Source organism: Tinamus guttatus, unplaced genomic scaffold (genome assembly GCF_059628265.1).
Source record: "Tinamus guttatus ecotype Peru unplaced genomic scaffold, ASM5962826v1 Tinamus_guttatus_pri_ptg000198l, whole genome shotgun sequence".
Taxonomy (NCBI): domain Eukaryota; kingdom Metazoa; phylum Chordata; class Aves; order Tinamiformes; family Tinamidae; genus Tinamus; species Tinamus guttatus.
The window spans coordinates 1,887,903-1,900,639 of record NW_028288732.1 but is presented as its reverse complement, the minus strand read 5'-3'; the positions used below and the strand labels follow the sequence as shown (position 1 = coordinate 1,900,639).

The 12,737-nt window shown below is 39.9% G+C and overlaps 1 protein-coding gene across 1 annotated transcript; it reads left to right on the top strand.

Annotated features, from left to right (window-relative positions):
- The first annotated feature begins 4,324 nt into the window (after positions 1–4,324).
- On the top strand, positions 4,325–12,527 carry ACTL6A (actin like 6A). Its single transcript, XM_088523890.1, has 14 exons — positions 4,325–4,374; positions 4,852–4,928; positions 5,145–5,319; positions 5,833–5,933; positions 7,105–7,202; positions 7,829–7,923; positions 8,125–8,231; positions 8,312–8,401; positions 8,568–8,629; positions 8,930–9,044; positions 9,396–9,476; positions 10,392–10,487; positions 11,468–11,554; positions 12,085–12,527. The coding sequence occupies exons 1-14, from the start codon at positions 4,350–4,352 to the stop codon at positions 12,163–12,165; spliced, it is 1,290 nt and encodes a 429-aa protein (XP_088380016.1). The 5' UTR covers positions 4,325–4,349; the 3' UTR covers positions 12,166–12,527.
- Positions 12,528–12,737: the final 210 nt, after the last annotated feature.

Sequence of the window (12,737 nt, the reverse complement as noted above, 5' to 3'; positions counted from 1 at the left end):
TATTCAAGTCTCCAGTCTAGCAGGGGAAAAAGTGGGGAATCAAAATGCCCTGCGTGATGGTAAGGTTCACTTGATACAAAGATCTACTGTTTATCAACATAAGCTGGCTCCACAACTGTAGGTGGCTTTGTTTGTGCAGTGCTTGTTAGGAGACAGAGCGAGCCAGCTCAGGTCTGGCCCAGCTGCCAAGCTAATAAGCCCTGCAAGAATCCAAAGAGACAGCAGAAACAGTCTGAAACAGTCAGTGCTGCCAGACCTGAGCCAAAGGAGGTATCTGTGCAAAAAGGACTCATTTGAGACAGCAACAGGGACACTTAAGAGGTTCTGGCCAGAGTTGGCTTAGCCCAGCACACCTATTACCTCAGCACCAATTCCATGTACTATTGTTGCACCATACTCAAACCTAAGCTCTGGCTCTGCGAGCTCGTTCTGCGTTTGAAGTAAACAAGGAAAGTGGTTTGGACTCCTCCTCCAAGCTGGTTTCACAAGAATGAGCTCAAGTTCAGAACAAAATAGCGGCATTTATATTATGTGGGTTTTTTCCATTCCTCAGAATATCCTAGCCCCTATTATTGCAACTAGAGTCAGCAGAAACCTCAGCATTCAAGGCCATTATTTTTCTGAGAACTAGTCAGGCTCCCTTCCAATGATGGAAAGTATATTACATATTAGTATGCTACTATGGTCTTAGTATTATGTATTAATACAGTACATATATTAGGTATATTAATGGCAACCATCTTTTCCTTCAATCATGTTCTAAAACAAGACTGAGTCATGGTCCCTTTACAAAAAGGCAGGTTAGAGACTAGCTCCAAAAGAGGATTCTTGGATAGACATCCCTATTACTCTCTAACTAGAATCACAGGTGCATTTCAGATCTCTCTCTTCAGCATTTTCTGCCAATAAGCCCCAAAATCCTGTGGAGTGATTGCAATTCTGTTGCAAAACCAGTTTTAAAGTGTCTCATTTCTTCCATTTTGTATGACACAGAACCTGGCTTCCTATCTTTGAGCAAGGTACCTAAAGGTCAGATGTGACAATGTTGAGACCCCTTAGTGAGATTTAGCATTTAGCCGGTGTTCTAGTTCTTCTTCTGTAAAAGGAGGATGATAGTGTATTTATTCTCACAACATCACCTGTAAGGGAAATATTGAAGTTGGAAAATACCCAAATACTTTAGAATTTGAAAGTGAAAAGTTGAGAGATCATATAAAGTTATGAGTAAATGATTGATTGCCTTTTCCATCTACAGACAGTTTTATAATTCACATAAACATCTAAGACCTCTTCTTAAAATTAGAAGAAATAAAACCTTTAACATGTATTTTGCAATCAAGAAGCAAGTATGAAGACAGACATTATGAATAAGCCATTGTCACAGTCCTTGTGCTATCACAATCTAAAACCTACCAGTGCTGACTGGCACTTGTATGGCACCGTTTAGAAAAGAACAGGCCATTGGCAAACCAGCGGGGACAAGTGCCTTGCTGAGAAGAAAAAAATCTTTCTGTTCCATTTTGGCTTGAAATATCTATCATTTTCTACACTGCTTTACATTACCAGAAAAGTTCAAGCACATGCTTGAAACAATTACATCTTAATGAATTCGAAAAACTCAAGGCAATAATTAGGGAGCTCCAGATTCTCCCAACTGCTGATGATGAAATTAACTTTTGATTACTAGCAAATACCATCATTTGGTGTCTTGATTCATGACCCACTTCTAAAATGATCATTCTGTTTATTCCTGCATGCCAATTTATGCTAGTCTGACTCCGGAGTTATTATACAAAAGTTACATACAGTAAAACAGAATTCAGTGTTACCGTGAAAAGCAAATGATTAGTATCATACCTACACATTACATAGGTACAGTTACATCTGTAACTACTGCTGAGATGCTATGGCCTTTTGTATCAATATGGGATAGGTAAGACATATTTACAGTTTCTATCTATTTCTATCCATTCATCACCCTTGCTTCTGAGGAAACTAAGCAAAAAAACACTTTTTTTTTTTTTTAAAAAAGGGTATGTTATAGTCAGAAGTGGCAAAATTCTAGGTTTCACCTACTTTTATGCAAACATGGGATAAATTGAAAGAATTCACTGAAATAACCCAGAAACACATCCGCCCAAGCAAGGCTGGACTCTGCTAAAAGATACCTAAATCCTGTTTTTCTATCGCTTTCTCTACTGCAGCTATTCATTCGCACCACTGTAAAGGAAACAAAGTCACTGCAAAATGTTATCAATCACAGTGACAATGTTATGCGTGCTCTTTCTAATGATGTAAACGCCTGCAAAAGCACCAGGCAAAAGCCAGACCTCGACAATTGCAGCCAAAATGTCCCTTCCCCAAATCCTGCCAGCTTCTTGAGGCTTACACAGATGTGGTTTCATATCTCGTGCTCTTTAAATCCTGAGGCTTCAAGGTATCAGTATGATCCCTAGTGCATGTTACTTAGCTCACTGCTAAGTCCCCAGCGCCACTGTTCTGGGGACTGTTAGTGGCAAAGATTAGTCAAGGACAGACTCTTCCTCCCTCCCCATCACACGCTGCCACGTGCCCCCTTATTCCACCAGGCATTTTTTGCTGGCATCTCCAAGAATTACTCTATGTTGAAGAAATCCTGGGGGAAAGGAAATAAGCACAATGCTGCCTTTGTTTCTGGCCTACAGATCAACCATCAGTAGCTCTTGCGCAAAGCAAGATCTGGCCCAACGTGGCAATTATCATATGAATACCATGAACATTACTACAGCAGTAACTGAAGTACAAGCACAAGCTCAATGAAGATCCCTTGGTTATTTTAATTCCAAATTCTCTGAACTGACTTCTCCAACAGCAATTAATTCCTCCTCCTCAAACAACTCTGCCTTGAGTATTAGTGCCACACACTGGAAATCGTGATAATGCATTAAAAGATTTTATAAGGCAAGTTTGAGGTGCACTGATTTTATCTGGCACAGTTAGGGCAAAAGCAGGATTTATATCTTTCTTCCTAACCCTAGGATCTATGTTTTATAGTTCTAGGAAATTGCAAGGTATGACAAAACTACAAAATATCTTAATGGCATGAAAAAACTTATGAATTTTGCTCACTAAAGAAACAAAGAACCAAACTGTGTGTTAAATTAACATAATTATCCTTGAGAGCTATTATGTTTAACCATTTCTTGATTTTCTCATAGCTGCATTCAAAAAAACCTCAATGTTGTTGTCCCTTGCTGTTGCATTTTGGTTAAGAGGCTTAAATGGAGACTGTTAAGTCAGAAGCCCACCCTGAACTGCAGCAGGTTGGAAGCTGTAGTAGAACACACACATTTAGCCTCCTTTTCTCCTTCACTATCAGAAAGTTCGCTGAAATCTGTAATAAACTGTGTGATTCACAACAGCTTTACAAAATCCAGGTGTACCAAATGAAAATCTTATGCTTAAAACATCATTGATTTGAACAAAATGATCAGTGCAAATAAAGAGCTACAGGGGAGACTCAAGTCATAATCTGGAAAAAAAAAAAACCCACCCCACCCACCCCATAACTTCGTAAGTTATATAACTAAACTACCAAATTAAAATAAGCAGGACTCATAGCACCTTTTTTTTTTCTACTTAGAGAAACAAGAAACACATTTTTTTCTATTTATAGCCCAATAATTGTTACTGTGATGACTCATGCAATGCAGCACTTTACAAGTAGATGTAAAGACACTTAATCAAATGCTGCTCCATTAAGCTGCCTGCATCTAATCAGGCCACCTGAGCTCAGCACCCTCACTACAGGGTGACCTCCACATCCCTGCGAATCCAACGCGATCCCATGGGATGCAGCAGGCCACACGTCCAGAACAACTCGCGCCAGGAAAGCCTGGCGTCTAAACTGATTTCTCTGCTCCTGAGCTCTTAGGCTTCCCTAGCACTAACCTCCAGCTGCATCTCGGCTCTCTTTCTCCCATAAAACACCTACAATTCCCAAAACTGTCCCCCTTCCCTCCCTGCTGATCCCGCTCTCCTCACAACTTCTTTCCCCTCCTCGCACGCTGCACGCAAACTTGCTCGCTCCCTCGCCCGCCCACCGCTTCCCGCCTCAGGATTGGCTCCCCCACGCCCTGTCCCCGCCTCCAGCCGGCCGCGATTGGTCGATCTCCGCCGCGGCCGTTGCGCAGGTAGGCGGGCGGGCGGCAGGCGCGCTGCCCATTGGCAGGCGGCGCGGCGGGCAGGTTAGGCTGAGCGCGCGGCGGGGCTGGGCTGGGGGGAAGGCGCGCGGCGCGTTGGGCGCTATTGTTGCTGAGGGAGCCGGCGGCGGCGGACACCGGGCCCGGGCGGCGGCAGCAGCAGCAGCCATGAGCGGCGGCGTGTACGGCGGAGGTGAGTGCGGCGCCGCCGTAGAGGCAGCGGCGGCGCGTGCGATTCACCCCCCTCCCCCCCACAGCTGCTTCCCGCCTCCTGAGGCCCCGCGGCAGCGTCGAGCGCTCTCGGCCCCTCCGCGGCGGCGCTGGAGGCCGCGATACCCCCGGGGCCGCTCCGCCGCGCTCGCTTCCTGCAAGGCCTGCTGCAATCTGCCGGGATGCCGCCACATTATTTTTTTTTCTTGCCCGCCAAAGCGGCCGTTTTTTTACCTCACGGGAAGCGATTTGCTGCCTCGTCCCTGCTGAAGCGCCTTGGCGGCTCTCCAGTGACTTGGTGTGTGAGCAGAGAAGTTTACGGACGCGTTGGAAATGTCCTTCGACTCTCCCTCCTTCCCTGCCGGCCCAAGGGACCGGGGACACCGGGATGGGGGACATGGGGTCAGGGTTGTGAGGGTGTCACTGCCGCTGGTTACCCCCGTGCTAACTGTGTTTGCAGATGAAGTCGGGGCGCTCGTGTTTGACATCGGCTCGTACACAGTCAGAGCGGGCTACGCGGGCGAAGACTGCCCAAAGGTGAGGATCTGGGTGGTGGAAATGCAGCATAAAACTTAGAGCTTGTCTTAGGACCATTCGCAACAGCAGGACCCTGAACACTCTTAGTTGATGGATTTAAAGAGTATGTTGGGGGGCTTTATTTTTACTATATTCTGTAATGAAAGACCTGAATTGCATGAGAAATCCTCCCAGAGCATGGCTAGTTCTCATGAAGCGTCCGCCTTTTGCCTACAGGTTGACTTTCCCACAGCTATTGGTGTGGTGCTGGAAAGGGACAACGGCAGCACTTTGATGGAGATAGATGGTGACAAAGGCAAACAAGGGGGCCCGACTTACTACATAGACACCAATGCCCTGAGAGTTCCACGGGAAAACATGGAGGCCATTTCACCCCTAAAAAATGGAATGAGTATGGTGCTCTGTCTCCTTCTTTCTGCTCTTAAAATAGCATTTCTTAGGTTGCAAGAGATCATAGGTTTTGTATTCAAAATTGTTGTACACTGAAGTGTTTTGGGAGGAGGGACATGAAGAACAGGACTTAAAAGTAAAAGATTTGCTTTTCCTAAACAAATTTCAGTATGGCAGTGATCATTTGTGTGATGAAGGGAAGGCCTATGGAGTTCTTTCTTAATAATGGTTTAGCTTTAAAATTTGATAAGAGAAGAAAGAGATATTTTGTGGAAATAGATTGGAATCTCATTCCTGTAACGTGCATAAAGCAGAGACTGTAAAACATTAGAACAGATACCTGATACACTAGTTGCATAGAGCATAGCTGGTTTTCCATGTTGATAGATTTTTAGCATAATTCTTAAGCATTCTTTAGCATAATTCTTATGATCATGAAGTTATATTATGCATGATATTATACCTGAAGTGGAACAAATGTTAACCTAAACCGCTTGCTTCAATGTTATTACAGTTGAAGACTGGGATAGTTTCCAGGCAATTCTGGATCACACATACAAGATGCATATTAAATCTGAAGCAAGCTTGCATCCTGTTCTAATGTCTGAGGCACCAGTGAGTAAACTTTGCATTTTTGAAAAGTCTTAAATGCATCTTCTTGCTGAGTTTACAAGCATGTCTTGAACAAATTTGATACTGGTTTGTACATTACAAGGGTTAAAAGTTAACTAAGGAAGTTAAAACTTAACTCAGTAGTTTTAAAGAGCTTTTCCAGGCTGTAGAAAGTAATCTAATTAACAAAAATGCCTAAAAAACACCCTGATTTGTAATACTTTCTACGACAAGGCATGGAAACTACTTACCATGTACTATTGTTTTTAATTTATTGGAAAGAAGCAAAAAATAAAATAAGTTTCACTTTATTTCCTGGGATAAAAATGAAAAAAAACTGTTAGAACAATAGAGTTGTATTGAGCAAAGTGCCCTTGGAAATCTCTCACTGCCTCTAGCTTGCCAACTAATACTATATCTCTTGGTCTTGCTAAAGTATCTCAAAACAAAAACAACACCAGCCCCTGCCATGTTTTTCAGACACCGTCTGAGAGGGTGTTTGTGCCTTGATGGAATATGGATGAATTTGAAATGGTTATTGCCTGTTTGGCTCAATGGAAGTCCCCAGTGAGGTTTCCATTAGAATTCCCCTCACGGAATTAACCTTTTGAATCACTGGCATAGAGGAAGATTTTGATTTTTCAGTGATGTACTGAATACTTGAGAGAGATCCTTAGTTAATCATAAGTACAGTAGAACTGTAGGAAGGAACCTTGAAAACAGGAAAATCTGGATTTATTTTTGTTTCAACCAGACAAGTTATTTCATGTGTCTTTCCCCCATAAAATGCATGTGATACTTGTTTTAGATTTTTTTTTTTTGAGACTAATCCTGGAAAAGCTCTAGAAGTGTGAAGGGATCTCTAGTGTAACTGTGAAGTTGTGTGTCTCTTTAGCCTTGGTTATTGGGAGGTTGTCCTGTATTTTTAAGTTGTTATTCCTTCAATTTTGTGTAATAGATGAACACCAATCTCTTTCTAATAGAATTAGAATGGAAAGTCTCTAAGGAAGTAAAATTCTAGCAATCAGTCTGTGTAGAATTTAGATTTGATTTGAAACCATGCTTCTAATAATTGTAACTATTTCATTTTGTTAACATTCCTTGAGCACGCTCTAAGGATCCTCAGGATAAACATTTTCTTTGATCACTTTTTTTTTTTTCTTTTCCCTTCTAGTGGAATACTAGAGCAAAGCGTGAAAAACTCACTGAACTGATGTTTGAACACTACAACATCCCTGCTTTTTTCTTATGTAAAACTGCTGTGCTCACAGCGTATCCTTTGGAATGTTGTGCCTTTTTCTCCAGGGGGAAAACAAAGTAAGCTTATGCTAGGTAACATCTAGTATAAAAATATATCAAACTGTTTTCTTTCCAATTAATGTTTCTATAAACATTTAGAGAGTAAGTTATGCATTTCCATTTCTGAACTTTAACTTCAGAGCTCGCTTCTGAAGTCCTCCCAGTCTCACTGTGTTCTTTGGAGGCAGTGTCTGTTCTTCATTGTAAGCATCTGAAATGGTGTCCTGGCTGCTAGCTACAATAATTACAGTTTGAAGTTCCCATAGCCTGAAGTTGAAATCTGCCATTATTCTAGTTTTTAACATGTTTCCAGCTTCAGAAACTGAGCTGGAAGCACTTGGAGCTTGTTTTATGATTGGACCTTGCTGTATTAGCTTGAGCTGTCATAATTTTATGTCCAAAGCTCAAGTCAGTTTATAGATAGAAGGTATATTGTGTTGTCTCTGTGAGGCCGGGTGTTCTTTTGTAGAAAAAAAATGCCCACCAGAAAATGGCAAGTCCCTTTGTAAAGCCAGGGTGTAAAACAGTGCAGTCCTTTGTTATACTCAAATTTTATGATAGGTGAAAATTAAAATATTTTCCTTAGTCATTTTGGCCAGTTTTGCTAACGGGCGATCGACAGGTCTCATTTTGGATAGTGGAGCAACACACACCACTGCTATTCCAGTGCATGATGGATATGTACTTCAGCAAGGTAAAAGATTCATGATTAACAACATTGCAGTGTTAAAATAAGTTAGTCTTCTTACTGTTTTTTTAAGGATTCTTTACTGTTTTTAAATATGCATGTGTCCTCTTAAATAGGAAATAACCAGTGTTCTCTGACAAATAATTTGTTGGGGGAACTTACTCATAACTTCAGAGTTCCAGGTATTTTTCTTTTTCTGTCTTTTAGGGATTGTGAAATCCCCACTTGCAGGAGACTTTATTACTATGCAATGCCGAGAACTCTTTCAGGAAATGAACATAGAAATAATTCCTCCATACATGATTGCTTCTAAGGTGGGAAAGTCACTTTTAGTGTTAGTTTTGCAGGGGTTCCTCAGCAGTTAACTGATAATCCATATTTCCCACCATTTCAGGAGGCAGTTCGTGAGGGATCACCAGCAAATTGGAAGAGAAAAGAGAAGTTACCCCAGGTCACGAGGTCTTGGCACAACTACATGTGTAATGTAAGTAGGTCATTTCTCCTGCTGTCATGCCTGTATAACGTGCCTATAAGGAAATTTTGTTTGCAAGGATATGTCACATTTTCCCCTCTAAAACCTGGAAAATGATTGTGAACATATCTAAGTCTATAACTTAATTAAGAACTGACTCTTATTCTTATCTCCATAGTGTGTTATTCAGGACTTTCAAGCTTCTGTCCTGCAAGTGTCGGATTCAACCTATGATGAACAGTACGTCTTTATTTTCCTCCTTGTAAAATTATTAATGAGTTGTGCATGTACTCTTGGGTGGCTGTATTACAGAGGAAAGTTGCTAGATAAAATTTATTCATTTCTGGAAGTAAGAATATAATATACATCCAGGTGATCAGATCTTTTTGATATTCCAAGAAATCACATGTCAGTATTATCAATGGTGTAAGTCATATCAATCACAATATTCTCTTAGAAAACTTAGCTGATAATTATTAAATAACTTACCATAGTATTTCTGCAGTATCTTACTGTGTTACTTTCTGACTAATGCTCCAGGGTAGCAGCACAGATGCCAACAGTTCATTATGAGTTTCCCAACGGCTATAACTGTGACTTTGGTGCTGAGCGTCTAAAAATCCCTGAGGGATTATTTGACCCTTCCAATGTAAAGGTAAAACAACTGATATGTAATAATAATATGAAGGCTTTAAATTTAATCACATGGCTTCCTTTTGTACAAGGTTCTCAACTTGTTGCTTTGGATGTATTTATTTACACTGTGTGGCTCTCTTGGGCATCAGATTTAGCTGTGGGGCAGTATTAGAGTTGGGGTATCAGAGATGGAAATGTAGTTTGAAAAGAGCGGTGACAGGCTGAATAGGAAACAAGGGTTTTTTGTTGGTGTTGTTTTTTCCTCTCCCTTGAGAAATGTTTAGCTACCTCATTAGTAAATAATATTCAGAGCTATAATGTGCCTTCCTCTTTTGAAGCACTGACATGTGCATTACGAATTTTGTCTTAGGGTTTATCTGGTAACACGATGTTGGGTGTGAGCCATGTTGTCACAACAAGCGTTGGAATGTGTGATATAGACATCAGGCCGGTAAGTGTTGGTTAGACTTGTATTATTTAAAGCATTGATATTTTTGTGGCGATTTGTTTTTTGGCCAGAACATTGTTGCTGAAGAATGTGAATTTTCTAGGATATTTGTAAACTTGCTAGAAAAATAGGTCTTATGTAGTTGTGTGTAAGAACATGTAGGATTACTGTTTCTGTCCTACGAAAGGTTGATTTTATTTATTTATTTATTTATTTATTGACTTTTAGTCAGTGTCTCTACCTATCACCTAGTTAATATCCAGATTTTATAGCTGGTGCTTGCTAATGTGCATTGGATTGCCTTTCTGTAATCCTTTTATGTTCACAGAGTTTTGAGGATGATAGATGTGCTTCCTAAAGATAATTTACTCATATCTGATTTCCTGAAGGAGGGCAGAAGTAGAGAGGCTTTACAGGAAAAGTTTCTGCTTTAAATCTTTGTTTTCTCTTTTTTTCTGAGGTGTCAATATGGATAGATTCAGGTGGCCCCTTAACTAGCATGTCAGGCTGGATGAGTAGGCTCGGCTGTGATTTGTGTTCACTAACTACACTGTTAGTTGGTAAACTGTTGCAGTGCTGTTGGATTCTTTTTCCTCTGTGACTGGAAAATCCAGCTATAAGGGAATCAACAGTTTAGGGTATAGGAGGTGTTTCTAGATTAAGATTCTCCATAGTAGATTCTACATAATCATACTGCCTCTGTCTTCCTTGTGTAGTTTAATATTTAAGTTCTCTTGAAATACTTGTTTATGCAGTTAAAAAACAGTATTGGATTGGTAGAGGTAAAATTGTGGGCATCCCGTGATGTATTATTGCTGTTAATGATGTGGATTTATGTAGCAATCTTCTTTATTCTGTGAAACAGTTGTTTTTAAAATGCTTTCAGAGTTATACTGAGAGTTGTTATTCTCCTTTCAGGGTCTCTATGGCAGTGTGATTGTAGCAGGAGGAAACACTCTAATACAGAGTTTTACAGACAGATTGAACAGGGAGTTGTCTCAGAAAACTCCACCGGTAAAACAGATTGGGAAATTACTGCTTTGCATTACTTGTTATTTTGCTTTTCTGCTGTATGTTTATCTCTCACCTTTCTAAATAAACAAAGGAAGATTTTCTTTCAGAAGTCCTACTGAACTTTGCCATTCATGCTTTTGGAGTGTGATTCGAACGGGTTCAGTTCTGTAACTGAACCTAAGCAACTATCACTATTTCCCTTGATAGTCTCTCTCCTGAGGTGCTGCTGACTAAATTGTCACTTTGTAACAGGAATTGTTCTTCCTGGATAGTAAAGGCAAAACATCCTACTGGGAGAAATCTGGTGCTTAATATATTTGTAAGTTTTAAAGTACTCAGTACAAAAGGAAGTATTAATACCATTACATAGTATGCTGAAAACTTGCCTTGGTATAAAATACAAGATTTAATTTTCATATTCAATAAAAATGTTCAACTTATGAGGACTCTTAAAATCATAAGTGTTATGAAAGGTTGAGAAAGGTACAGGACATTGACTGCTTCTTACCATGTATGAGAGAGAATCCACTGAAATTATCTATCAGTAGAATTATAATCTATGTTTAAATCATGTAACTCAGCTACAAGGTATTTTAGAAGCAAAAAGAATGAATGGGTTTAAAAAGGGATTAGATGAATTAAATTCAACAGTATTAAACATTTTTGTCCCAGTGTACACTTCAGGCACTCCATGGCTGGAAGTAGAAGTCTGTGCTCTGTATAGGGTAACTCTTTACCTGCCTTGTTCTCAACCTTAAGTATTCGCTGCTGGTCCCTGTTAGCAGAGAAGACATAAAGCCCCATATGCTTCTGTTAGTGTATGGCCCATTCTTGTATTCTAAATGCAGAGCTGGTGAATGCCCTTGCAAGTTGGTGTGCAGACATCTCGTTCTTTGTGCTGTCTTTTTCGGGCTCTTCAGGGTTCCAGCCTGCAACTTTTTTCTGATGGCTCTTTTTTTTTAATATGCTTTTCTATCCAGAGCATGCGCCTGAAATTGATAGCAAACAACACAACAGTGGAACGGAGGTTCAGTTCATGGATTGGTGGTTCCATTTTGGCTTCTTTGGTTAGTAAATCTCTGTTACTATGTTGCTATGCTAAGCAGCAATTGGTACCCAAAAAGTTAATTCCGAGTGTGTGTGATTTGGAGAGTTTGTGCTACTGAGGCAGTCACGGTCCTTGCCTGTGGTTGGGTATAAGGTAAAGCAAAATCTATTAAAACAAAAAAAGAAAACGCCAAGTCATTGTGATTTTTAAATATAAAAACTATTAATTTTTTCTACTGTTTTTAATGGACAATGCATAGACTTGAAATAAGATGTCTAGAAGTAACGAGTTATATATCACAGAAATTGCGAACTTGTTGCTATATCATATCCCTGAGCTTAATGGTGCAAGTTACTGAGCACTGTGATGTTTGAGGAGACTCATTTAGCAGTATTTGGAAAGGGAGGCTGAAATTAAGGTTTAGGTGCTGCAACTTTCCAACTTTAGTTTAATCACTAGCTACCCCGTTTAGGGAAAGGCTTGTTTCTTTTTCCTTCTATGAAAAGCTAGTAACGTTTCATGTAGTCTTAATTTTTTTTTTTTTTGCAGGGTACTTTTCAACAGATGTGGATTTCTAAACAAGAATATGAAGAAGGAGGGAAACAGTGTGTAGAAAGAAAATGCCCTTAAACTTTTTACTGTAAGAACTGCTGCCTCCCCGTCACTCCTTCTATTTTATAGCTTTAGCGGACTCAGGAATGGGATGGACTTTTTTTGTAGAAATTTTATATTGTTTTTTTCATAGCTCAAGTTCCATTTTAACAAGCTAGAAATTTTGGGACACCTAATTGGTACTATGATAGAAAAAGGAAGTTTACATCCTTTGTAAAGCAATAATTCATATAGCAAGCATTTTATAATTTTGTATAAAAGTCTATTTTATCTAATATCTTTTCCTGTGAACAGCTTTACAGGTTAGCTAATAGATAGAGGCCTAACTTTGCGAATGCCTGTGCATCAAACTTATTAAAAATCTCTTATCTAGTTTCACATATTAGTCTTCCTCACTGATGTTTTGGCCTTAAATTTCTCTTATTTCCCTCTTAAGAATAAAATTGGCTTCCACAATTGAGCAGCTTGGTGAGTACTAGAGAAACAGTTACTCCTTTGTTTTAAAAGTTGAAAGGATTTCTGATTTGCCATAGGTGATTCAATTCAGTGCAAATTTATGAAAATGTCACATTCGAGTTAAGAGAATGTTA

Coding starts and splice junctions, on each gene's coding strand:
- ACTL6A (XM_088523890.1), top strand. CDS start 4,350: ATGAGCGGCGGCGTGTACGGCGGAG. Junction 4,929..5,144: donor CGGGCGAAGACTGCCCAAAG/GTGAGGATCTGG, acceptor TTTTGCCTACAG/GTTGACTTTCCCACAGCTAT. Junction 8,402..8,567: donor GGCACAACTACATGTGTAAT/GTAAGTAGGTCA, acceptor TTATCTCCATAG/TGTGTTATTCAGGACTTTCA.